Here is a 26369-nt window from a genome sequence, read left to right as displayed (position 1 = left end):
GAACGCTACATCAAAAACTAAGGATGTACTGTATGGTGACATGTTAACATAACATAATAATAATAAAAAAAAGGACTGGAGTAAGCCATTTCAAAGGGTAGTTTTGATTTTATATAAATGGAACCAGCCAGTATGTATTCTGGCATCTGGCCTCTTTTCTCAACATTATGCTTATGAGATTCCTACAAATTATTGTTTCACTGTATTTTGAAGTTATCTTAGAATTTTGAGGATATTGAGGGGCGCCTGGGCGGCTGTCGTTAAGTGTCTGCCTTCATCTCAGGGCGTGATCTCAGTGTCCTGGGATCGAGCCCCGCATTGGGCTCCCTGCTCTGCTGGGAGCCTGCTTCTTCTTCCTCCCCCCCCGCCCCCCCCCCGCCCCGCTTGTGTTCCCTCTCTCACTGGCTGTCTCCGCCGTCAAAGAAATAAAATCTTCAAAAAAAAAATAAAATAAAATAATTTTGAGAAAACGCACCCCTAGATCCTCACATGGTAAAAACTTTACCTAAATATCGCTAATTTTTGGCCCGCAGGTGCTCCTCCGAAGTTCCCTGGGCTGCCACATAGGGAACCACTTCCCCGCTTTCCTTCTCTCCGCCCACCTCGGGGCTGTGACTGGGGCTGCGCATTGCGAAGCCGCCTGGGGAGGGTGGTCACGTGACTGCTGTCGGCCCGCCAAGATGGCGGCGTCCTACGTGGCTGTGCTGGCGGTGGCCGCATCACTGCTGCTACTGCTGCTGGTCTCGTGGAAGCGCTGGCGTCAGGGGCGCGCGAAGTGGCACGTGATCATCGTGGTGCTGGGGGACGTAGGCCGCAGCCCCCGCATGCAGTACCACGCGCTGTCGTTTGTCAAGAGCGGCTTCTCCGTGACCCTTCTGGGCTTCTGCAGTGAGTGCCCGGGGAACTGGGAGGGCGGCTGCGCTCTCAGCTTTTAACCGGCGGCTTTGACCTGCGCAGGGGAGCTGGGGCGGGGACGCACCTTTCCTCCCTCCTCCCTCGGGCCCCTCTCTGAGATTGGACGTCTTCGGTAGTGGCCGAGACGGCCAGGTTTCTGCCCAGCCTTTGCTGGTGGGTCTCTAGGAACAGCCAGCGTTAATGGAGTGCCTGCCATATGTCAGGACTGTGCTAAATTAAGTGAACTCATTGCATAGTCTCGCTTAGTCCAACTAATGAATGAAAAGACGGACTGGAACCCAGGTGTGTGTGACTCCAGGGCCAGTGACAGTAACCATACTTCTTGTGGCTACTTTTGTTAGTCTGTGTCTCAGAGGACTTGTCTCCTCTCCATTCCACACCCTTAGTGCAGAGGTCTGCAGGCAGGAGATGTTTCATTTGTGCTGCGTGTCCAGCTTTTATTCTCAGTGTGCGGAAACGGGCGTCTGCTCTTTCATCTTCCTCCAGGATGACATCTTTAGAGGGTCCCTCAACCATGTATCAAGGAAAAGGTGGAGAAGCACTGGTTGCCTTTGGCCCCCGTTTGGAGCGTTCTGTCAGAGGGTGGAGTGGAGTGGAACTTTCTTGGGGTCTGCCTATGGTGGGATAATTCCATCATCCAGGGAGTCTAGATTATCTGGAGTGCCTACTATGTGCCACGCATTGTGTTAAGTAAATAAAAGTGGATAAGATTCAGGCCCTCCCTCTGTGGTGAGAATATGGGCAAGAAGTGTCCTCATGCTCTGTTCTGGCTATGGAGTAACAGAGAAGAAAGTCTTATTTTCCAAAACATTCTTCACTATTTAGTCTGAGCTGGTGGATCATCTGATTTTATATTGCCCTGTCCACTGCATTAAAGGGGACATTCTTTTCAGACTCCAGACCCTATGATGAGCTCTTGCAGAACAACAGAATTCAGATTGTGAGTTTGACAGAACTTCAGAAACTTCCAGGTAGGATGCAGTGAACTCCAGATTCCTTTGAGTCTGTATCTGTGTTGGGCAGGTTGGGGGCGTGGTCTACACATTGCTAAGAATTCCTTTGGGAGTAACACCTGTTTTTTGACTCGTAGTTGGGCCCTACATTTTCCAGTATGGAGTCAAAGTTGTATTTCAGTCCGTGCACTTGCTGTGGAAGTTGATATGCAGGGAGCCAGCAGCCTACATCTTTCTCCAGGTAAACATCAGCCTTGCGTCGTTCTATGAGAACCACTGTTAAGTTTCCTTTACTTCCCAGCCTTTTAAAATGTGCAAATTATGGGGCACCTGGGTGGCTCAGTCAGTTGAGCGTCTGCTGTCCACTTGGGTCATGATCTCAGGGTCCTGGGATCCAGCTCCATGTCGGGCTCCCCACTCACTGGGGAGTCTGCTTGTCCCTCTCCCTCTGCCCCTCCCTCCCACTTGTGCGCTCGCGCGCTCTCTCTCTCTCAGATAAATAATAAAATCTTAAAAAAAAAAAAGAGTTACATGCTCTATCGACTTAGCCAGTCAGGTGCTCCAGAGTTCATGCACTTTTAAAATGTTGTGGTTGTTACTGGATAGTTCTAGAATAAGGTTGGGCCAATTTATACCCCACCCAATGGGGATGCCCCTTCTCCCATGGCCAAATCACCACTATCTATTGTTACGTGTTTTAGAGTTTGCATTCCGATAGGTGAAAAATGCACCTCTTTGGCCATTTTTTATCTCCTTGATTATTGGTGGTCTTGGACTTTTCAGGTTGGTCAATTTTATTTCCTTTATGAGTTTTTATACCTTTTTTGGTGAGGAAGAGGGTCTTTCTTCTGCTTATTAATTACTAAGAGCTTTGGGGTGCCTGGGTGGTGCAGTCGTTAAGCGTCTGCCTTCGGCTCAGGGCGTGATCCCCGCGTTCTGGGATCGAGCCCCACATCAGGCTCCTCTGCTATGAGCCTGCTTCTTCCTCTCCCACTCCCCCTGCTTGTGTTCCCTCTCTCGCTGGCTGTCTCTCTCTCTCTCTCTCTGTCAAATAAATAAAATCTTTAAAAAAAAATAATTACTAAGAGCTTTGTAAAGATAATGGACTCTTTGCCATGTATGTTGTAAGTAAGTGTTTTCCCTCAGTTTATTTTGACCACGGTCTGGATTTCCTTCTCTTCATTCAAGTGTCTCTTTCCCAGAACCCCCCGGGCTTGCCTGCCATTGCTGTCTGCTGGTTTGTGGGCTGCCTCTGTGGGAGCAAGCTCGTCATCGACTGGCACAACTATGGCTACTCCATTATGGGTCTAGTGCATGGCCCCAGCCACGGCCTTGTCGTGCTGGCCAAGTGGTGAGTGTCTGGGAAGAGGGTGCAGGCACCTTCCCTGAACTGGGTAGGAAGAAGGGCTAGTGCAGAGACCCCGTGTGCTCTGTGGGGGTAAGGGTAAGTCTGGGAAATTAGGCTGACTCTGGTTACAAGTGATAGAAACGGGCCTAAGCCAAGGAAAACATTTGTTGGTCCCTGAAACTGCAAAGTTCAGAGACATGGCTGACTTTGAGCTCCAAAAGCTGTTGTCAGGACCTGCTCTAATTTCTCCTTCGGCACTCCCTCCTGGAGGTGTTTTTCGTGCTGGGGGCTCCCCTGGCGCTCATCCCCACCCTGACAGGCTCAGTGGAGAAAGGGAGCCTCTCTGATTGGCTTGTGCTCATCTGCCAGGCTCTGACATCCCACTGAGGTGGGGGGGCTGCAGTAGCCCAATGTCTCAGGCTTAGGGAAGTGCTCCGCTGTCAGACTTGGGGTCCCAGGTGCACCCAGACCAGATCCCCAAATAAAAACCGGGGGTGCTGTTGGGCGATGGGGATACAGGCCACAGTCTGCTGCAACCAGTAAGACTGGGAGAGGGAAGAAGGGCCTGTGGGAGCAGTTTGGATGCAGAGCAGAAGGAGTCGTATTCTGAGCCCGAGTGGGCAATATGGCCGCCTCTCCCTGATGGGTCATTCACTGAGGACTGTAATAGCTGTGGCAGCAGCAGCAAGCGATCATTGAATACTTGCTGCAGGCCAGGCCAGGCCAGGCCCTTTATCCCATTCAGTCTACGCTGCCCCTGGTGAGGATGTCTTTTCTCACTCTCCTTGTGTAAGCCAGGAAACCGAGGTTGAGCGCCATTTTGCTGCTTGCCACACAGCTAATAAGCATGAGGACCACAGTTCAGTCCCAGGCTGTCCAACTCTCATGCCTTCTCTGCATCCTGAGTGAGGAGCACACTGCGGTACACCAGCGGCATTCAGCCACCTGGAGTGCCCCTTCCCTTTTCTGGTCCTCTTTCACTTCTGCCCTGGGATCAGGGATCAGGTCTCTGTTGGGAGCTAATATGTTGCTTCTCTAACGTTTTTAAAACCATCCCCTGGTAACCCACAAACCTTAGCCCCACAGCCTTTGCAGCAAGAGCACAGTGTGGCTAAGATTTAATAATGAGGCCTTTGTTATATTTCTTCCTTTGGTGGCGAGAGCGCGTGGATTTTCCCTTTTGTAGAGATAAGGTTTCTAACTGTATTTAAGCTGAAAAGCGATATGACTTAAAGGTACGAAAGAAATATTAGTACAGATGGAGCTCACCGCAGACTCTGAGAAGGTGCCTCACCAGCAACCTGATTTGGGAGACCCCAGCTCTGTGCTCTTAGGTATCAGAAGGTGTCAAGGCATGTGGGGGTGGTGGCAGTTGTGCCAAATGGTGATATGTCTTTTCAGGTACGAGAAGCTCTGCGGGCGGCTGTCCCACCTGAACTTGTGTGTGACCAACTCGATGCGGGAAGATCTGGCAGAGAACTGGGGCATCAAGTAGGGGCCTGGGGAGGCGAGGGGTCCCAGCATGGTTGGTCCTATGACAGTGCCTGCTGTGTCATGTCTGCGAAGCATCCAGAAAAGCCCAGGGGTCTGGGAAGATGGTTACTGGTTTTGGGAAGCCAAGAGACGAGGAGACCAGACAGCCCATGTGGTTTTGGTCTTAGAACATGTCTCTGTGTTTCCCCAAATAATTCTGAAGCTGCTTATTGTCCTTGTATGAGACTTGGATCCTCCGAATGCCCTTATTTTTTGGATCCCCTGATCCTTGTTTTCCTTAGGCCTTTCTCTGGCTCTCTCTAGAGCCCACAGTGATCTCATTGCAGAGCTGTGACCGTCTATGACAAGCCAGCATCTTTCTTTAAAGAGACACCCTTGGACCTGCAACACCAGCTGTTTATGAAGCTGGGCCGCACCTACTCTGCATTTAAGGCCCGGTAGGTCTCCTGTCTTCAGACTTCATCTCCCTTCTCCTGTGCTGCCTGCTGTCCCGCCTCTCCCCCATCTCCAAGCTGCTGTTCTGTCTCTCCCCTGACTCCTCACTGCTGTTGTGACCTTTGTCATCTTCAGGCTGCAGACCTCTAGTCCAGGGGTTGGCAAACTATGACCAAGGGCCTGCCACCTGTTTTGGTAAATGAAGTTGTATTACAGTGCAGCACTTTCATCCATTTGTGCATTGTCCGTGGCTGCTTTTGTAACGGCAACAGCAGAGCTGAGTTTTACAATGGAGACTGGATGATGGTTCTGCCATGGCCACATCCTGACCTTTGGGAGCCTGCGGGCCTCACTGCTTACTCTGGCAGGAGATGGCCATCCTGAGGCCCGAGGCCTTGCTCTGCAGCATCTCATGGGGTCTGTTTCTGTTCCCAGCTCAGAACTCCTGGACCCAGCAACAGAGAGGTCGGCCTTCACAGAGCGGGATGCTCAGAGTGGGCTGGTGACGCATCTTCGTGGACGGCCGGCCCTGTTGGTCAGCAGCACCAGCTGGACAGGTCTCAGGACTCTTCCGGGCACTTGGGGCTTGTGTGAGCACTTGGCTGTGCAAGCAACCCATGCGTATTTGAGGACACTGGGGCCCCAATGAGAAAGGGGAGGGTCTTGAGCTGGGAGGGGAGGCATCTAGAAACCAGCCGATGACACTTAGGTCTCTTTTCTTACAGAGGATGAGGACTTCTCCATCTTGCTGGCAGCATTAGAAAGTAGGTGTGTGGCTGTGATCAGGAGCTTGTCAGGGGCTGTTGAGCTGTGAGGCTTGCGTGGTGTCCTCTGCAGCTTGTTCTTGCCCTCGGGGCCATTGAGTGGGTCAGCCTAAGGACATGGGTGTTGGAGGTGGTGGCTCTGAGCCCCCATTTGGGTCACTGAGTGACCAGGCCCTAGATCTGAAATGCCACCTCTGGGAGAGTGATCTTGTGGTTGGGAGAGGCTCCCTCCCCCTGCCATCCCGCCCGCCCCCCAACCCCTACTTACCTGATTAGATAATAATCCTGGTTATCATTTTATTTTTAAACGCAGAGTTTGAACAGCTGATCCTAGATGGAGAGAGTCTTCCTTCTCTGGTCTGTGTGATAACAGGTATTGCCAGGACCTTCCATGTTCTCATATGAAATGGGGGCAGTGGGGGGTGGTACGGAAGGCATCCACTTTTACTGTGTGCCTTCCCCACACCAGGCGTGTGATGCTGGTTGTCTCCTCAGTCCTGACTACGGCTCTCTGAGGTAGCGTTTTCTACACTAGCTTGACAGAGGAGGAAACGGAGGCTCAGAGGGGCCTGACAGCAGGGTGTGGCTTCTAGTTGACTCTTGGATGGCATGGCCTCACAGATACTGAGTTTTACTTGTGTGCAGTGGTTTCCAGACATCTTTTTTTTTTTTTTTTTAAATTGAAAGAGTCCTCTTTAAACTAAAGGGATCAACATAAAATTGCTTCCAGAGTTGCCCAGTGGGGAGAGAGAGAAGCAGAGAGCTGTGGTGGAGCAGAGTGCTGGGCTAGCTACCCCACCTTGTGTATTCCCCTCCTCCTGGCCAGAGCTCCCAGGGGCAGCTAGGAGCCCACTGTACACACCGTGCCACCTGGGGCATCAGGCAAGACACAGGCCAGTCTAGGTGAGAAGTCGTATCGGTTGGCACTCCGGTGCGTGGCCAGAGTTTATCCTGGCCACCTTCCCAGCCTGAGGCCCTCTGGATGCAGGTTGCTGAGGGAGAAAGACCACGGCCTCAGTGGTCAGGGTGCATTCACCTTGGGGGTCTGGAAGGGGCCAGATGGGGACCTGATCACAGCTGCAGAGTGTGGGCCTTCTGCTCACACCTGTGCAGGGTTCTGAGGCTTAAGGCCATGGGATGGGGCCAGAGATGGGCCCCATGCAGTGACTCAGATTTTCTCTGCAAGGCAAAGGGCCTCTGAAGGAGTATTACAGTGGCCTCATCAGCCAGAAGTGTTTCCAGCACATCCAGGTCTGTACTCCGTGGCTGGAGGCTGAGGACTACCCCCTGCTTCTAGGTAAGGGCATCCAGCAGGAGGCCTACAGGGAGAGAGCTGGTGTTTAAAAGGGAATATTCTAGGACGGGGCAGATACAGAGTTTTCCTGAGAAGGGCCAGATCATAAATGTTTTATCTGCTTCTATTGTGTAGTCTTTGTTTTTATAATCCTTTAAAAATTAAAAGCCATTCTTAGCTCCAGGGCCATACACACACAGTCTTCAGGCTGGGTCAGGCCCTGCCTAGGGCCTATGTGGAACGGGGAAATACCACCTGCCAGGAGCCTGTCGGAGGAGCTCTTGGCTGTACTCCAGAAAACGAGGCTGCTCCCTGATGTGGCGGCTTCTCCTGCCTGCGGAGCCCCGGATCTGTCTGTCAGGGTTCTGTCCTCTCAGCTTCTGAGCCCTCCATTCAGTCCTGCTCTTGCATCTGGACAGAAGGACTGGGCCAGACCTTGGGTTGGGGTTCCCCATTCCCTAAGTCTGGGAGGGCAGTGGCTTGGGAGGTGCAGAAATAATGTGTTAAACAGCATTGACTCCCCTAGGTCCCTCCATCCTCCTCACCCCGGGGGAGGTGTGCTGGCCTAGTGCTGACGTATCTCTAAGGCCTCATCTTCCCGCAGCCAGTGAGCAGTCTCAAGTGGAAAGCCTTTAGTTGGCAGGAGTTTTCAGCCAGTATTTAGTAATGCAAAGTTGTTTATTTGGCTTTATTTTCACAGTGACAGCTGGTTTTCTGTTGGGTCTGCTCTGGGTTTTTTTCCCTAATTACTGTGGTAAAACACATACAGTAAAAATTTGCTATTTTGACTATTTTTCCATTTTTAAGTATACATACAACTCAGTAGCATTAATTATATGCACAGTGTTGTACAATCATCACCACTGTCTATTTCCAAAACATTGTCATCACCCCAAGCAGAAACTCTGAACCCATTAAGTAATAAGTGCTACAGGTTCTTTTAAAATACATTGTGGCTAAGTAGACAAAGGGAGTCTGTTTGAGTAAAACTATCTGTGATGGGCAGGTCATTTTCAAACAGGACCGAGTGGCCAGGAGTGGCAGTTGGGGAGCTCTGCTGGGTGTTCCCTTCTTCAGGCTGCTTGGCCAACTCAGCCAGTTTTATGTAGGGCTGGGGGCATTATTACCCTGCTTTCCATTCCCCACCCCGAGGTGTCAATCCACAGTTCTTTCAGGATTTGTGTTCCAGGGGCGCATGGGTCAGCGCCCTGACTGCCCCCCTTGCCCCAACCCTGCAGGGTCAGCAGACCTGGGTGTGTGCCTGCACAAGTCCTCCAGCGGCCTGGACCTGCCCATGAAGGTGGTGGACATGTTCGGGTGCTGTCTGCCCGTGTGTGCCGTGAGCTTCCGGTGGTAGGAGCAGAAACCGAATCTTCCTGGAGTTAGCTTCTCGAACTAACTGTGGGGTGGTGGGGGTTGCCAGCGAGGTCAGAATTGCTCAAGGAATTCCCCTGAAAAATTGTGCAGCATTGCCAGGTGGTCCTTGGGAGCAGGGCCCTTGAGGTTTCTGTGGGTGGGCTGCACCCTATTGAAGGAGTGGGCTTCCACTTAGAGCTGACGTTGAATAAAAAATACGAGTCTTAAATATTCTACTTAAGGGGCCTTTGCTCATGGATAGAGCAGTGGCTGGAATTGCCCGCACAGTTGACATAGTTTTATTTATCTCTGTCCCTTTTGTCTGGGCTTATAGAGTCGAATTGGAATCAGTTAAATGACTGTAATTCTGTCTCCACTGTGCCTGGCAAAGATGGGTGTTTGAAGAGGGGGGTATTAGGAGAGGTTCTAGAGATAGTAGCCCCTCTCCTGGCTCAGGAGCCAGCCTCTGAATGGGTAATACAGGATGTTCTATCCTGAGCTCTGGGCACATTGGGATTAACTCCCTGGTGACCCAGAAAAGTCACCCTTAATGTGCCAAGTCTACCTCCAGTGCGGCTGCCTTTTACCTTGTTTCTCTGCTGTGCAATTAAGAAAAAAACGGAGAGCTCATTGGGCACGTTCTCATGGAAAAGAGCACGTAGCAGAAAAGGTCAAAGTGTGTGCTCACTGCACCTCCTTCTTGGAATCAGTTTGGATTTTTAATGTGTATCCATCCCTCTAGGCCTTTTTTTCTATTCAGATGCCAAATCTAAGAACAGACTCACTGCAAGCAGGCTGACTGTGGGAGGGGTGGAGCGGGAGTCCCAGTGGGCACCGCGGGGTTTCTCCAGGCAGCTCTCAGGTCTGTGGTTCTCTCTGCAGCTTACACGAGCTTGTGAAGCATGAGGAAAACGGCCTGGTCTTCAAGGACTCCGAGGAGCTGGCAGCTCAGCTGCAGGTAGCCACGTCTGCCCCCACGCCAGGGAGCTGAACTCTGCCCTCTGAGTCTTCGCTCCTGTGTGGCCGGGCGGGCCTGTGCTGGGTCTGGGTGAAAGCTGAGGCGGGGAGCAGTGGTCTCAGGCTGGGTCTCCGTGGGCTTGGTGTGGGGGGAACCCTGCCTGCCCTCTGGGTTTGTGGAGCTTATACCACACAGATGATGCTAGTCCTGGTGGACCGTGTGCACTGTCTCAGGAGCGAGCGACTGGTTCTGTGGGAGGGTGAGTGAAGGGAGCTTCTTGAACCAGTCTTGTCGGGTGGCGAGTGGGATTCTTCAAAGGGTACTTAGACTTATTAACAAAAGTAGCACATCATCATTCTTGGCAGTTGAGACCAGGGACAGCAAAGTTTCTGGAAAGGCCCAGATAGAAAATGTTTTTGCTTTGCCATAGTCTCTGTTACAAGTACTCAACTCTGCTGTAACGTGAAGGGAGCCACAGTCCATGAGTGAAGGGATGTGTCTGTGTTGCAGTAAAACCGCACTTGCAAAGACAGGTGGAGGCCGAATTGGCCCATGGGCTTAGTTTGCAAACACCTGATGTAGTTTAGCGAAGCTGGAAAGAACACGGAGTGCCTAGTTTCCAGCACGTGGGCTGGACAGTGGTGGGCAGAGGCTGAGGGTGGGTGCTCTTGGTGGATGGAGCAGGGCACGGTGTGTGGATGGTGTGGGTGGAAAACGCTGCCGCTGCCGTCTGGCCGCAGTGTCAGGTAGGAGCAGAGTAGGGGATGGAGCATGGCTGGGACTCGAGGGCTCTTCTATGCCCCGTGAGGAAGGGGCTTGCTGGGTCGGGGACAGCGGGGTCAGAGCTGTGTTTGAGAATGCTTAGCCAAGCTTGCTGTGGAAGCTGGGCCAGAACTGGAGCTCGGGGGCTCCAGGACACTGGTAGTGGTTCTTGAAGTACAGTGACAGAGGGTTTCAGTAGGACTGATTACTGGCCTGGCTGCCTGTGTTTGGATGGGGACAGGAGTCTAGGCTGCTGGGAAGGAGGGACAGCCCTCAGGTGGGACCTGGGATAGAGGTGGGAAGCAGTGATGAGGCAAGTTCTGGTCTTTATTTTTCTTCTAGAAGCTTTTCTCAAAGTTTCCTGATCCTGCTGGCAAACTAAGCCAGTTCCGGAAGAACCTCCGGGAGTCAGAGCAGCTTCGTTGGGATGAGAGCTGGAAGCAGACGGTGCTGCCTTTGGTTATGGACACGTGACTGAGCCAAAGACTGAGCGCTCCTGAGGGAGGCGCAGTTCCTCTCAACCCTGTGCAAACGCTTTAGGACAGCGCCTCCCCGTGGACAGCAGCCGGAAGGACGGCTGTGGAATAAAATTTTTTAACGACCTGGAGTTTGGCTCCGGGAAACTGGTTCAGCCTGGTTTCCTCCCTGGAGGCTCTCAATCTGAGACGGTTCTGATCTGAGTTCTCTTTCTCCCCACTGCATTACTTTCCTGTTACTCGCATGTGGTATCTTCCACATCTCTTTGACCTGTTTTTGTCTTATGGTGTCTGCTTTTCCCAGCATCTGCCCCATTGTGTCCCTAATATTTTCATTCCTGCCTTACGAACAGGCACTGCAGCCTGCTGCGTTGTAATGTGTACAGTGGGCTTGCCTTTGTGAGGGACAGTGGGTACAGGCTTGGGGGTGGGGTGGGGTGGGGGTAGGGAAACATACTTGATATATGTTTTTATTTGCACAAAAGAAATGCTTACTTTTTTTTTTTTTTAAAGATTTTATTTTTATTTATTTGACAGAGATAGAGACAGCCAGTGAGAGAGGGAACACAAGCAGGGGGAGTGGGAGAGGAAGAAGCAAGCTCATAGCAGAGGAGCCTGACATGGGGCTCGATCCCACAACGCCGGGATCACGCCCTGAGCTGAAGGCAGACGCTTAACCGCTGTGCCACCCAGAAATGCTTACTTCTGAGCCAAAATTTTCATTTTTGATTTACAGAGATTTACTTAAGAACCAGAACTAGTGACAGAAAGGGGCATCCATGTGAATAGTTTATATTTTATTAGAACACAGTTTTCAGTTCCTCATTCCGAATTTAACATTCTTCAAGCATTCAGGTCCAGTGAAAATTTTATCAGCTTTGCCACATGAAAATTCTTTCCAGGATGGTGATTTAATTTTCATGTTAATCCTTAAAAACGTTTGTAAATCTATAGCGTTAGTTTCAAAATTTCCATGTCTGAGTGCTCTTCATAGGGAAATAGCTTCTGGTCGTGATGAGGCACGGCTTCCCATGGGATCCCAGCTTGGCCTGGAAATACAACATAGGTGTCTCAGGATGGTGGGGCTTGGGGACACAACACTACCTGATATAGTTTGGGGCTGCAGAACAGGCTGGGGGTATATACAAACCACAGACTTCTGGGCCCCATCCAGAATCAGCCTTCAGGGATGGGACCAAGAATTGAGTTTTTATTTTACTTATTTATTTTAAAGATTTTATTTATTTATTTGACAGAGATAGAGACAGCCAGCGAGAGAGGGAACACAAGCAGGGGGCGTGGGAGAGGAAGCAGCAGGCTCATAGCGGAGGAGCCCGATGTGGGGCTCGATCCCATAGTGCCGGGATCACGCCCTGAGCCGAAGGCAGACGCTTAACCGCTGTGCCACCCAGGCGCCCCTATTTTATTTTTTTAAAGACTTTATGTATTCATTTGAAAGCAGGGGAGAGAAGTACAAGCAAAGGGAGCAGCAGGCAGAGGGAGAGAGAGAAGTGGGCTGAGATCATGACCTGAGCCAAAGGCAGACACTTAACCAACTGAGCCACCCAGGCATCCCCAAGAACTGAGTTTTTAAATGGCCCATGGCAGCCAGGTTTGCTGCCCCTGCCTTCTGGGCCATGCATGTCCCTGGAAGGTCACAGGCCTGTCTGGGTTTTCTGACCGCACAGCCTGGCACTTCTTGGCAAAGGCTGGACATGTATCAGAAGGGCTTACATCTTCATAAGCACAGAGGTCTGAAGAGCCCTTGGCAAGGATCATTTTGTTACCAGTTTTTTTATGAGTGAAAATAATTACAAAAATGAAATATCAGGCATAAAATTATAGAAGTGTTGGGGTGCCTGGCTGGCTCAGTTGGTGGAACATGCGAATCTTGACCTTGGGTTCATGAGTTCAAGTCCCACACTGGACCTAGAGTTTATTAAAAAAAAAAACAAAACCGTGTGTGTGTGTGTCTGTTATCCTGCCACCAAGTATAACAACTGTTAACTGGTGTATGATCTTTCAGATTTTTCCCTATATGCATATTAACAAGAAGATGATTTTTAAAAATACAGATGGGCTTGGAGCGCCTGAGCAGCTCAGTTGGTTAAGAGTCCATCTCCTGGGGTGCCTGGGTGGCGCAGTCCTTAGGTGCCTGCCTTCAGCTCAGGGCATGATCCCGGCGTTCCGGGATCGAGTCCCACATTGGGCTCCTCTGCTGGGAGCCTGCTTCTTCCTCTCCCACACCCCCTGCTTGTGTTCCCGCTCTCGCTGGCTGTCTCTCTCTGTCAAATAAATAAATAAAATCTTAAAAAAAAAAAAAAAAAGAGTCCATGTCCTGATTTCACCTCAGGTCATGACCTCAGGGTTGTTGAGATCAAGCTCCATGTTGGGCTCCCCACTGGGTATGGAGCCTGCTTAAGATTCTCCCTCTCAAAAAAAAGAAAAAAGATTGTCCCTCTTCCTCTCTAAAAAAAATTAAATACAAATCAGCATATGTATATATCTATATAGATATCTATATATATATAGTTTGGTACTTTGCTTTCTTCACTTAAACTACAGTGTAGATATTTTTCACATAGTCCTGTGTGGGGCCCAGGTGGCCTCTCGGAGACAGCAGCCCCTCCCAGGGCCCAGGGCTCACCCAGCTCGCTAGTGAACAGCTGGCAGGTTTTTGGGTTGCGGACGGTGAAGGCAATGTAGGCATCAGGAGCCTGCTGGTCCTTCAGGCTAGCAGAGAGCCTCTGTAGGACTCTGACCAGGGAGAGGACAGTTTCTGGGCAATACAGCACATCTGCAATGAAAATCCTCAGGTTATTGAAAGGGGCTCACTTTAGGATTCAGGATCCAGAAAAGAGGGTGCCTGGTTGTGCTGACCTCAGCAGCAGGGCTGGGGCCTGGAAACCAGCAGCTTTATTAGACTCATGCTATTGGACACAAAGAAGACGATGTGGTTAAAAAGGAAAACTCTGAGGAGAAAAAAAGCTGCTGAAAGACCCTGTAAGAAATAGAAAATATCCAGGACCGGTGTTCTTTAAAAAAAAAATCGATTCTTTGCCTATGGTCTATTTAGAAGATGCTTAATGAAACAAACCCCAACCAGCTCTGTCTCAGACTTCTTGCTTCCAGCAGCCTGCTGCTTTGTGAGCTGCACTGGGGGGTGGGGGGACAAACTCGCTCCCTTCAGTGTGCTTACATGGGAGGGTGCTGCTCAGGCTCTGGGTTCTGGCCACCGTGGGCCTGTGGGTCTCAGGGCTGCGGTCCAGGATCAGAGGCACAGCACTGTTAGCTGGACAGGGACTGGGTGAGCTTGGTGGAGCACAAGGGGGCTGTTGGCCAAACACCCCTTGTCTCAAGGACCCCATCCTTGCACTTGAAGTGGCTGGTCCCTTCCCTGTGGGGCTCATCTCTGAAAGACATGAGGGCATGGACCTAGGACAGAGACGTACAGGCAGAGCCCTTGGGGTCAGATGTGTAGAATCAGACAACAGAGCCATGTGCAGAGATAGAAGCAGAGCTCAGAGGGTGTGGGTATTCATAGCTCTTTCTCGGACTTGGACACCATTGTGTTTTGACCCTAGGTCTGGCCCAGGGCTGGGTGTCTGTGACATGCATAGGGATCAGACATGGTCCTGGGAGAATCATGCTTGTTCCTCACAGCCCCGAAAAGACAGGGCTGCCAAGGCTGTTTTTGTCCCACATCCGAAGACTGGGTGGTGGTGGAGGTGGGGCTGGCGTTCAGCTCCCTTGGTTCATGGGGCTGCTCTGGCCATTTCATTCAGGTTCTAGAGAGGGACATAAAAATCTCTCTCTGCTCAGCTGCAGCTTGGCTAATAGGTCAGATGGCTTTGGTGCCCTGGGGCCTGTTCTCTCCATCTCAGGCTCTGCTCAGAAAAGCTGGGTTCATTTATCTGATGGAATCATTTTAACAGCAGTATATGTGACCACTGTGTTAAATGGGAGGGCTGTGACTTTAGGGCATCGAAGAGGCATGCCCTGTAGTTTGACGTCACCCTGAAGGCCCACCACGGCCCTTCTAGAAATCTCATCATTCCTCTGCCCTGGCAGTGTGCACTGTCCCCTTCCTAGAGCTGAGAGCTGGGTGGAGCTGTTCCAGTCGCCCCGGGGTGGGGAGCAGTACCTGCTGCTATGATTACGTCTGGCCGGAAGGCAGCGAGCTCAGGGGCCGTCACAACGTCCCAGTCCAGCTGGGCCACAATCACCCGGGGGCTCTGTGAGTTGTAGGCATTACGTCCTGGGTGCCTTGCAGGGTCAGCGGTATCTGGTTCCAACGAGAGGCCATTGAGAAGGATGTTTCCTCGGAGCTGCTCAAGGACACAGGTGTGACAGTCACTGAAGACATATGCACTGGGACAGCACATCTTGCAAATGGCCAGGCCCGTGAGGCCAGCTCCGCAGCCGAGCTCTAAAACAGTCCTGGGTGGGAGAAGGGGGCCTGTGTCTGTGACCATGCTGGGGAAAACCAGCCTCCCTGCCCTGCCCTGCACGCTGAGGTCACCTGTGAGCAAAGGCCGCCGGGTTCTCTATGGCCCATTCTGCGAGGTAGAGCGCGGCGTCCCACGTGACCAGGCCAGTGGTGCCATGGGAAATGATGGCTGTGCTCTCAGAGAGTGTGACCGAGTCTCCAGAAGGCTGAGCCAAGACAGGGAGAGAATTAATCCAGCTACCAGGGGACAAGGAGCTGATTTAAAAAAGGAAAACATCACAATAGGTGGATGGCTAGATAAGACTGTGGAACATTCTGCCACAGCTACACAGCAATGGAAAGGAACAGGTTATCACTGTACGCGCCACCTGGATGGGTCTCTAGGGTATTAATGCTGCACAAAGGAAGCCAATCTCAGAAGGCCACACACTGTGTGATTCCATCCATCTGACCTTCTCAAAATGACAGGATTGTGGAGAGGGAGAACAGATCAGTGGCTGCCAGGGTGGGGTTGGTGGGGACCAGGGACAGGGGAGGCCCGAGGGACAGAGTAGGTCAGTATCTTGATTGTGGTGGTGCCCACACGGACCTGCACGTGTGATAAATGTGGTACACCGACACAGGCACCATGTGTACACCCGTGTCCTGGTTGTGATGCCATACAAGTTAGGTCCCATGTTTCCAATGGGGGAATCTGGACAAAGGGCACCTCTCTGTACTGTTTTTGCAATTTCTGTGATTCTGTAATTATTAACAACAACAAAAAGTCATAACTCCCTGGCATCATGAGCTATATGTGAAAAATCTCAGTGTGTGGGGCCTTCCTCAATTCAACCTCTGATTTGGGTCTTGGGAATTCTCTGGCCTTTACACTTTCCTGTTGCCCTCAAAGCAGGTGGTTTGCTGGCAAGTGCTTCATGGAAGAGGCGGTCCTGAAATGTGTTCTCCAAAGCGGGGCTTCTGAGCATGGCACTTCCAACACGCTGTCACCCGGGGGTGGTTTCTGGCAATCTCTGAGCTCACAAAACTCATATAGGAGACCCCGGTCTCTGGAGTACTGTGAGCAGTAATTTGTTCATTCATTCATCCACACATTTTTCCTGAGCACCTACTATGGTGCTGCGGATTCAGATATGACAAGATGAAGTCATTCCCTGTTCTTATGGAACTTCCATGCCAATGGGGGAGAAAACCATATTAGACAAAGTGATTTCTCAGTTTTTCAGTGCTATGAAGAAAATAAAAAGGTATACCTGATAACAGAGACTGGGGGTCTATTCCAGATAGATTGGTCACAGACAGCCTCTTTGAGGAGGTGTCATGTGACCTGGGATGTCAGTATAAAGTAGAAGTGAGGCACGTGAAGTTCTAGGAGGAGCATTCCAGGCAAAGCAGTTGCAAAGGCCCTGAGGCAGCATTTCAGTTGGTGAGTTCAAGGAAGGCAAAGAATGCCAGGGGTCTGGAGCACAGGGAGAGCAAGAGGAATTAGATGAGAAGGTAGGCTAGGGCAGGGCACACAGGGCCTGGCAGGCCATGTGAGAAACTAGGATTTGAGTCTGAGTATGAAGGGAAGCCACTGGCAGGTTCTGGGTGGTCGAGTGACATGCTCTGATTTATCTCTTATATCAAGGGGAGCACTCTGGGGGTTCTGGGAGTATAGTTTTGAATTTTCCTTAATCCCTACATACAAATAGACAGAGTAGGGAGATATGGACAACATTAAACAAAACCAGGTGGAACCAAAATATCAACAAGTGGGGGCAAACCACCAATAGACACAAGACCTGTGTGTTCCATGTGTCTGAGCAATGGGGCACACAACAGTCCTGAGGACAGAACCCCAGTAGTCAAGTGTTCACTGGAAATGCAGGTGCCAGCTGTGAACCACAGCCCATGGAGGAGAGAACTTGCTGCTCTAGTCATCGGGGGTGTGAGGGACCCGAGGTGAGACCTAATGGCACCCAGAAACACTATGAAATGTGTGACAAGAACAGAAAACATTTCAGACATCAAGGTATATGAGAGGAACATGAGAATGAAAACAAACCAAAAAAACAGATCAACCCATTAGAGAATCAGGAGGTGAAAAGAGTGAAATTTAAAACATCAAAAAGAAATTAAAGAGATTGTTAGGGGCTGACTGTGCCCTCCCCCCAAACTCATATGGTGAAGTCCTAACCCCCAGCACCTCAGGATGGGGACCTTATTTGGAGATAGGGTCTTTTCAGAGGGAATCAAGTTGAGATGAGGTCATTAGGTGGGCCCTAACCCAGTAAGACTGATATTCTTGTAAGAAGATAATAGGACACAGGCACAGAGGGAAGATGATGTGAAGACACAAGGAGAAGACAGCCGTTGACAGCCAGGGAGAGAGGCTGGGAGCACATCCTTTCCTCACGGCCCTCAGAAGGAACCAGCCCGGCCAATATCCTGATTTTGGACCTCTGGCCTCCTGAACTGTGAGATGATAAATTTCTGTTGTTTAAGATGCCCATTTTTAGGTACTTTGCTACAGAAAATGAAAGCAAAGAACAAATACTAAAAATTGTAATTCAGGAAAACATTCCTGAAAAAACAAAAAGATTTGAAATAAACATTGAAGGAGTACACAATGCATCGGAGATCACTGACCAGAGCAATCAACCTCAAGATATATTCTAGTAAAGTTCTGGACTTTAAAGGGAAAAGTCCTTTGGCCATTTAAGAGTAAAGGGCACGGGGCACACACAGGAAAGAATATTAGGTTATTACCAAGCTTTTCCACAGCAACACTTCATGCCAAGGAAGATGGAGGAACATATGTAAAAAATTCAAGGAGAGAGAAAAGGGCACATTTTGAGCTTTGATAAGGACACAGTTTGCAATGGACTGTATCCCTTCTGGGTACGGTAAGAAACCAATTTACCGTGTTGACAAAGCATCAAATCTGTAGCCTGCTTTTCCTCTATGGGCTCAATCAGTGGGTAACCAAACAGTGGATAAAGGGAGGCATCTCATAAAATTTCTCTAGCCAATGAATGAAAACAAAGTGACAGAATTAGAAAACCACCCTTTTGTATTCTCTAATGAATTAAAGAAAATAAGCTTTGAGCATCCATAACTGCTATCATAACAGATAGGATGTGCCTCCTACAGCCTCATGTCGTATTCTTGCCAAAGGGATCAAGCAGATGTATGTCTGAGCCTCTGAATCCAGCCACCCAGTTAGCAGGAAAGAGGATGGAAAAACCAGTTGAGCAGCACCAGACACAGGGGACTGAATCCAGCCTGTGGAAAGCAACACAGGCACTGCCAGGGAAGAAATAGCTGGAGGGAGACTTCAAACCAGACCAAGTTGATGGGCCAGACAAAAGGCTGGTGTCCAGAGGTGCACATGGGCGGGAGAAAACCACAGAGTGACTACTCCAAAGGCATTGGCGGTTACTTTCGCAGGGATGGAGGGCTTGTGGGCCGGCTGCCAAAGTTCTGTCCCTTGACTGGAGTAGTGGTTACCATGGTGGCCACCTTGCAACAATTCGGTAAGCTGTACATTTTTTTGTGTGTGGCTTCCTATATCTATGTTTTATTTTATAATAAAAGGTCAGAAACAAAACCCAAGATCCCTCTAACTGTTGTGTGCTGAATGGATTTTTTTGTGGGCCAAGAAGCTGGAAGACCAGTCCAAGGGCCGTGGGATTTCCCAGGCCAGTGAGGATGGTGGCAGTGGGCAGCTGACAGAGACTGCTCTCTTGTAACACCCATCCATCAAGTATTTACTAAGGACTGAGCACCAGGTCTCTACTATGCAATTATGTGCATTACCTGACTTAACCCCCAGCAACCTCATAAAATAGGCACTATTGTGTTGAAATGCTTGGTTTACTGAAGGGGAAACCAAGGCTGAGGTGGTTAACTGACTTCCTCTAAGACCTCAGAGCTGATGGGTCAGGATTTGCACCCACTTGAGGCTGACTGGAGTCTGAGTTTCAACTTTGTGCAGGGGTGGATGTCTGGATCGTGCGGGGAGGATGCCTGTCTCCTACCAGCAGATAGCTCCGGTGACACTGGGTGGGCTCCTCAGCCATCAGGACCTCTGCCAACGCCTCGTACAGCTCGTCCAAAGGCTCCGTGTGGACGGCCTCGTGCTGGGGGTGGGCAGAGCAAGAGTTTCAGCCAAAATGTTTAAGTTGACCCTCAGGAATCAAAAAAAGGTTCCATGTGTTCGCTTTCACTCTGACGTGCTAAAAAGGCTGGAAGATTTTTACCAAATGTGAATGGGAGATTTGGGATGGATTGACTTAATCCAAACCACCTGGCATATAAAAAGTTCATTTGGCAGGGGAGCTGGAGGGCATCTTGGTGTAGAGAGGGTGAGGGTGAGGTGTAGTCTAGGGCAGCAGAAATGGGACTGCATGAGCTGTCATATGACGGTGACAGAGAGTTCTGCCCTTCCATCATGATGCCGTGGATGGATCAAACAACTGGTGCTTTTCAGTAAGCCCGGGCAAAAGCCACAAGGACGGGCACTCCACATGGTGTGGTTGGCTTCATCATTGGGCAAGCCTCTGTCATGCACCTCACAGGGGCAGCAGCAGGGTGGCCGTGCTTCTGGTGGTTCTGGGGAGACCTGTGGGCCAGGACTGGATGCACATGTTGGTAAGAATCAGGTGGGGAAGCAACGGAGAAGCCAGGATTGTTTCACGTGCTAAGCTTGGGTGAGACATGGCCTGTGCATTCAGTGGCTGAACACAGCAGGTCTGATGCTGATCACTAAGGAATCACCTCTCTGAGGTACAGTCTAATCTGAAACCCAGCAAGCTTGGGCTCATTTTTAAAATACATCCTGTATCAGTCAGGAAAAGAGCCCACATGAGGTAGTTCATTGGGGCGAAGAGGGTAAAGGGAGCTAATTACAAAGGTATTGCAAGACCTAAAACACCCAATAAAGGGCAGTGTGGCAATCCAGAGATTGGCAACAGCAGGAACAGGTCAAGACCCTGTGGGCTAGCGGGTTGGTGGAGAAAGGTGGGGGGAACTGGGACCACAGAGGAAATGCAGCTGCTGCTAGAGACCTCTTGAAGCACAGAGGGAGAGATACCCTGGCCTTTCTTCCTCCTGGCTGCCTGTAGCCTTTGACTGGTTGAACCCAGCCAGGAACAGTTACATAGGGAGCGCCCTGACATACTGGGGTGTGCAGAGCAGGTAAATGGCATGGGTCAAATCCACGCTCCAACAGGCAAAGCAAGGCAGAGTCTACTTCCGGAGAGCCAGCCAAGTCCCCGGTGCTGTCTGGCTACTAGACAGTGCCCATTACTGACCTTTCTGATGAGCTCCGAGAGAAAGCACCGGGCATACTTCACTGATGGCGGATGCTTCACACACAGAGGATGTTTCACAGTCTGTGACAAAGGACACAATGTGAGTTGCTGGAAAGACCCTGACGTGAGTCTCCCATGAGCTTCAAGTGAATACAGGGCAACCGCCGTTACTCAATCCCTCAGAAAAGATGTGTACAGACAGAAGGGTTCTGGGTTCAGGTGACCCTCATGCATCCGAAACAGTAAGTCTTAAGATACAATTCCTTTCCTAAAAAAATTTCTCCACTACAGTGACATAGGCTGACAGAACATTCAGGGCAGAACATCGAACACATGGACCCAAGCTAACACCCTGCTATAGACTGTTGTGTCCCCCGAGTTCATATGTTGAAGTCTAAACCCCAATGTGATAGTATTAGAAGGCAGGGCCTTTGGGAGTGATTAGGTCATGAAGGTGAAGCTCCCATGAATGGGATTAGTGCCCTTATAAGAGACCCCAGAGAGTTCCCCCGGCCCTTCCACAGTGAGGACAGAGCTGTCTGTGACCAAGAAGTGGGCCCCTACCAGACACCAAGTCTTCAGGCACCTTGATCTTGGCCTTCCCAGCCTCTAGAACTGTGATAAATAAATTGCTGTTGTTTACAAGTCACCCAGTCAATGGCATTTTGTTATAGCAGTTTGAATGGGCTGTGCCACCCCTTCCCAGGGCAGGCAGCATGAACTAGTTTTTAGTGGGGACAACTGTGGGATTGTCTGGCTCTGTGGAAAAGGTGAGAGCCCAAACAGTGGGAACAGGCAGACTGTTTTTGCTCTCCTGGAGCTCACACACCAGGCTGAGGATGAGTGCTATGATGGCTGGGACAGAGGAAGATGGGTGCTCTGCCTGGAATGTGGTGGAGGGGAAGGGCACTCTCAGGGGTGACACTTCAGCTGATGTCTAGAGAAGCAAAGAGGGGACAGTCTTTGGAGGCTCAGAGGCAGGCATGGCCTGACATTTTGGGAAGGAGGGCAGGGCAACAGGGCCAGAGAGAGTAGGGGCCAGGTCATGTGGACTGACATGATTTTACTCAAGGGCAACAAAACATCCACACAACCCTTTAGGGGCTTTCTAGTTGGCTGGTGTTAGGTTTTAGCCTCAGGGTGAAAATCAGAGTGGGCTGCCCCACAAGGACCTCAGAATCTCTGAGCTCACAGTCCTGCATGACTTGGTTGCCCTAGCCATGGCTGCATCTTCCACATGGGGTGGTCAGACAATCCTGGTTCACCTTCCACACAGGAATTCTTTTTTTTTTTTTTTTAAAGATTTTATTTATTGGACAGAGATAGAGACAGCCAGCGAGAGAGGGAACACAAGCAGGGGGAGTGGGAGAGGAAGAAGCAGGCTCATAGCGGAGGAGCCTGATGTGGGGCTCGATCCCAGAACGCCAGGATCACGCCCTGAGCTGAAGGCAGACGCTTAACCGCTGTGCCACCCAGGCGCCCCTCACACAGGAATTCTTAATCTAGGCTCCTTGAATGGGCTTGGCGGTTGGAGGGGTGTCTATAACTCCCTGAATTTGTACACCAAATGTATTCTTCTGGTCCTCTTTTTTATGGGGGTGGGGTGAGAACAGGAGAGTCCAGAGCTTTGGGTTTTCAGAAGGTTTCACAATCCTTAAGAGGGTTCACAGCCAGGATGCAATGTGATCTCCACTTGATCCACATGGCTAGGGTCAGGGTGGGGCAAGGCCAGGCAGAGTGGTGGTCTTACCTCTACCCTTGCCCAGATGTACCTTAGAATTCAAACCCTATCTCAGAAAAGCAGGGCATATCTACACGTAGAAGAGACACAAGTGGGGAAGACTTGCCTCCTTATTTTTTCCTTAAATGTAAATGTAAAGAAGAAAATCTTTGAGCAGCTACCAAATGCTAGAAGATGTTCCCATAGCTGTCATCTTGGTTTTCATTGTGGATGCTTTCAAAAACATCTCCCAGATTCCCTCCTCTCATGCAGATTTTTGTATATTTTAATGTCTTCATCTAAGAAAACAACAGAGCCAGAGCTGCCTGAGGTGCTGCCACCCAAATACAGTGTCTTTCTTTTTAAAGGATACGAGTGCGCCCACTGTGTTTCTGTCATGTCTTCATGGGCAAGTCAGGAGGATGGTGATGCGACCCAGTGATTCTGATTCTTACCTTCTGCAAAATATTCAGCAGCAGCTCAGGACCTGATGAGTCCCTTAATTTCTCTTCTAGGCTCTATTCAGAGAGAGAGAGCAGAGGGGAGAGAGAGAGAAATCTCAAGGGCATTTTCATGGGAACATTAAACATGTAATAGGACATGTTAGTAAAGTGCTAAGCGATCTCTCCCTAGGGACCTGGGGCCAATTGGAAGAGGAAGCCACAGGCCGGCTGAAAGCCTGAACTTGAGAAGTCCTGGGTTACACCTGGATGACTCAAAGAAAGAACATGAGAAGACAGACTCTTGGTTTGCATTAGCCCTGGCTGCTTAGGTTCACCCAGGTCACAGAGCAGCTCTGTGGCTGAAATGCTCAACTGGGAATTACAGGAGGAGCCATGACATTGACACCTGATGGGCTCACCTTGGACTTGATAGCTTGAGTTAAAATGGACATATAGGCCAGGCCAGGCCAGGTTATGCTGTCCTCTCTGACAGGAACTCCAGCCCAGAAGTGAGGCCAGGCTCTAGAAGTAGGCAGACTGGTCCTGGCTGGCATGTGATATCAGGCAAATCACTTCATTTCTCCACAGTGAGTTAGGCTCTAAAAGGCCTTTAAGCTCTGGCCTAGCCCCTCTCTCTGACCTTGTCTGCCACCACCCCTGGCCTCCTTGCCATTCCTCAACTGCAGCAGCCTGTTCTCATTGGAAGGGCCTTCCCACAGCTGGCTGCTTTACTTTTCAGGGTCTGGCTCAAATGTCACCTCTTGGGGGAGGCCTTCCTGACTCCCCTACTTTGATGATACATTTCCCTGTTTTATTGACTTTACAGCCACTGTCATCTTCTGGTGTTTTCTTGCTTACTCATTTACCTGTTTATCTCTGGCTCTCCCATCCAAGCAGGGCCTCATCTGTAATATGTACCGTTGATTCCTGGTGCCTGGCTCATGGAAGGCATTCAGTAAATATTTCATGATGGACTTACCATGAGTTAGGCACTGCCTCAGGTCCTTCAATCTTCTGTAATTCTGACAGCAGCACCATCATATCCCCCACTTCATGAGAAAACTAAGGTATAGGAGAGTTGTAGTCACCTGCCCAAGGTCACACGGCTTGTATGGGATTTGACCAGGATTCAAAACAGGCAGGCTGGATCCCAGGCCCGAGCTACCCACTGTTGCACTCTACTTCTTCACTAATCAAGCAATCTTTCCGGTCAAATGTGAATGGTAATAATAGTACCCACTGCATGACTGTTGTGGGCCACTCTACGTAAGCATTTATTATGGGCCTGGTACAGAGTAAGTACTCATTTCATGTGAATAATTATAGTTGATCTTGAATTGGGACCCATAGATGCTGTTATGAAGGTTTACATTTTGGGCTAAAAAATGAACATATTCCTTTCTGATCAGAAAGATCTCTCAGAATGCTAAATGGGTTAGGTCAATGAGACACAAATGACTAACCACCACCCCTTAAGATGGGGCAGACTTGGGGGAGGAATATGTACCCAATCTGAGTCATCCCAGTGAGCTCACCGCACATGAATTATGAAGGAGGCAGCATCATTAGAGCCCCTGCATTGGCAGAAGGAAGCTGCTGCCATGGTCATTTGCCTGTGCAAGAAGGGCAGGTCTCCAGGGCAGGGGGGGTGAGACTGCCTTCGTCTGTCTTCTGGCTTGTTTTGTACCTCCCTGTCTCTTCCACTACAGGCATAAGAGCCTCAAACTGCCTCTGAGAGGATTTTGTCCAATGCTGATGGTACAGATGAGAACATCGAGGGGAGGGGCGTGTGGTGTCTGTGACTTGGTCACTGCGCTCATGGCAACTGGTCTTCCAGTGTCCTGAGGACGTTGACTGTTTAAATGGGCAGGCAGCCATGGCTAGATTAACAACTGGCTAAACAAAAAAAGTAATGAAATTTATCGTGAATTGTCCCTGACCTAGCACCCGAGGGACAAAGGGAGTTGGGAGGAAACCCCGCATTCCTTGAATTCGTGGACTCAGTGTGCAAAGGCAGCCGAGGGCGAGAAGGGCCAGGAGGGAGCGGAAGGCCGAGTGCAGGCTGGGCTCCCCAAGCGCGCGCAGGTGGCCGCCTGCTGCCCGCCGCCAGCCCGCGTGTCCCCGGCGGAGTCCCGGGGACAAGGACCGGACGCGCGGCCCCGTCACGTGAGGGAACCGACAACATCACGTGGCGAGGGGAAGTAGACGGGCGCCGGAGCCCGCCCCTCTCCCACCCCGTCACAGCCGCCCCCCACCCCGCTCTCCGCGCGACCGGCCTCCCACCTGCCAGGGGAAGGAGCGCAGTGTGCGCGCTGCCAGGAAGCGGCGCTCGAAACTCGGTAGCAGGCGCGCGGCGTCCGCGCTCTCCTCGGACGCCATGGCGGGGCAGGGCAGGGCCACGGCGTTGCCCGGGAGACAGGGCGGCAGAGGGGCGGGGCCCGGATGACTTCAGGCGGGGCTGAGGCCGTGCGCGGGGTTGGGGGCGGGGCCAGGTGCTGCTGAGCGTGTGAGAGGCGGGGCCAGGGTTGGCTCGGGGCGGGGCCTGAGGCTTGGGGGCGGAGTCAGGGCTTTGGCGCCAAGGGAGAGCTGGAGGCGAGGGCTCTCTGGTAGCTTCCAGTTAGGCGAAGGGCAAGGTAATCATTCTCGCTGTTCCCGCGCCTTCACGAGGGTCTTTTTGGCGGGGGCTGAGAGGATGGACGCGTAGCGCCGTCCCTGTTGAGCTCCTGGGAGGAAAGGAGAGAGCGCAGGAGCCTGACTGCCCTCACGTTCCAAGGCTGTGTCCTCGGGCCCCGGGGCTGGACGCCTCAGGCCTTCGCCGCCCCTTCAAGTCAAGGTGCGGGTTCGCCTTTCCGGGTGGGTAGGTGGCGCGGTTAATGGGCGAGGGAACGTAGGTTCTCAGACCTGACCCACCAGGGCGCAGCAAGATGAGTGGAGGGCTGTGAGGTGCGCCCCCCTGTCAGAATCTTAAACGGTCTGGTGGAGGCCGTGGAGGCCTTGGTGGCCGTCGTGGGGTTTAGTCCCCTCTGCGGTCCGCATGCTCTCCACAGCGCGGTGTTCTGTCAGGGCGGCGACCTCGAACGGCCTCCGCCCTGGGAGCCGTGCACTGAGGTGCGTTCCAGGGCGGGGGAGGGGGGGCGACGAGCTTGGCGGGGTCAGCCTGAGGTCACGTCCTCTCCATGACCTCCTCAACAGAGGCAGGACCCTCCACTCAGGCCCAGGCCTTTGGGTCTGCCCCTAACCCATCCAATCTTGCCTTCAGACACTTCAGACACATTAAGCACCTACTGCGTGCCCAGTGCTGTCAGGCGCTGGGGATGCAAACGTGAGGAAAACCAGGAGTGGTCTCTGCCCTTCAGGGGCTCAGGGGTTTGCGCGGAAGTAGGCACAGAACCAATGATCAGACAGATATGTGTAGACGTACGTGGCAATACCTGCCGTGCAGGTGAGCTCCCGGAACTAGGAGGACTTACAGTAAAAGTTTGACTTTGTAGGGAAAGGAATGTGAAAGGAGAGTAAGAGGGCTGCTGGGGGTGGTGGGGATGGGGAAGAAAAGAAAAAAAATTATTTCGGTTAGCCATTATTGTATCTCGAGTGAAAAGCAGGACAGACAGCAACCCACTGGTGCTGCCTCTGGAATTTGAGCTGTGTTCAACGTCTAACGTTTACTTTAGCACATCTCTCATAAAACTCCATTTGGAAAAGTC

General features: G+C 51.1%; 3 protein-coding genes and 1 long non-coding RNA gene across 7 annotated transcripts in view; 2 read left to right on the top strand and 2 right to left on the bottom strand.

Moving 5' to 3' along the window:
- The window catches only part of LOC117804177, a 26731-nt gene extending 26111 nt beyond the window's left edge, over nt 1-620 (top strand). Inside the window, exon 3 of the long non-coding RNA XR_004628504.1 lies at nt 534-620. This is a non-coding gene — a long non-coding RNA (uncharacterized LOC117804177). The remainder of the gene's footprint in view (nt 1-533) is intronic.
- Nucleotides 621-667: 47 nt separating this feature from the next.
- On the top strand, nt 668-10907 carry ALG1 (ALG1 chitobiosyldiphosphodolichol beta-mannosyltransferase). Its single transcript, XM_011231505.3, has 13 exons — nt 668-888; nt 1809-1886; nt 2006-2109; nt 3071-3219; nt 4618-4707; nt 5037-5147; nt 5581-5702; nt 5871-5909; nt 6223-6282; nt 7096-7206; nt 8442-8556; nt 9442-9517; nt 10622-10907. The coding sequence occupies exons 1-13, from the start codon at nt 681-683 to the stop codon at nt 10751-10753; spliced, it is 1395 nt and encodes a 464-aa protein (XP_011229807.2). The 5' UTR covers nt 668-680; the 3' UTR covers nt 10754-10907.
- A 456-nt stretch (nt 10908-11363) lies between these two features.
- EEF2KMT (eukaryotic elongation factor 2 lysine methyltransferase) lies at nt 11364-25095 on the bottom strand. 4 transcript variants are annotated; one of them, XM_034670406.1, is made up of 9 exons: nt 24949-25069; nt 23645-23727; nt 22678-22740; nt 20503-20583; nt 19228-19329; nt 15278-15411; nt 14900-15195; nt 13403-13552; nt 11364-11804 (listed from the first exon to the last, which is right to left on the bottom strand). In XM_034670406.1, exons 2-9 carry the CDS (start codon nt 23645-23647, stop codon nt 11704-11706), a joined length of 930 nt encoding a protein of 309 aa, XP_034526297.1. In that variant the 5' UTR covers nt 23648-23727; nt 24949-25069; the 3' UTR covers nt 11364-11703. The 4 variants fall into 4 exon arrangements, with proteins under 4 accessions (XP_034526297.1, XP_034526294.1, XP_034526298.1 ...); XM_034670403.1 differs by lacking the exon at nt 23645-23727 and having other exon boundaries at nt 24949-25095; XM_034670407.1 differs by lacking the exons at nt 13403-13552; nt 23645-23727 and having other exon boundaries at nt 24949-25095.
- A 207-nt stretch (nt 25096-25302) lies between these two features.
- Nucleotides 25303-26369, bottom strand: part of LOC117804084 (ectonucleotide pyrophosphatase/phosphodiesterase family member 7-like) — a 33200-nt gene continuing 32133 nt past the window's right edge. Inside the window, exon 5 of the mRNA XM_034669575.1 lies at nt 25303-25388. Coding sequence (XP_034525466.1) covers nt 25303-25388 — 86 coding nt within the window. The remainder of the gene's footprint in view (nt 25389-26369) is intronic.

Source organism: Ailuropoda melanoleuca, chromosome 10, assembly GCF_002007445.2.
Source record: "Ailuropoda melanoleuca isolate Jingjing chromosome 10, ASM200744v2, whole genome shotgun sequence".
Lineage (NCBI taxonomy): Eukaryota > Metazoa > Chordata > Mammalia > Carnivora > Ursidae > Ailuropoda > Ailuropoda melanoleuca.
Note: the sequence above shows the minus strand (reverse complement) of the source record. Positions and strands in the feature narration are given on the sequence as shown.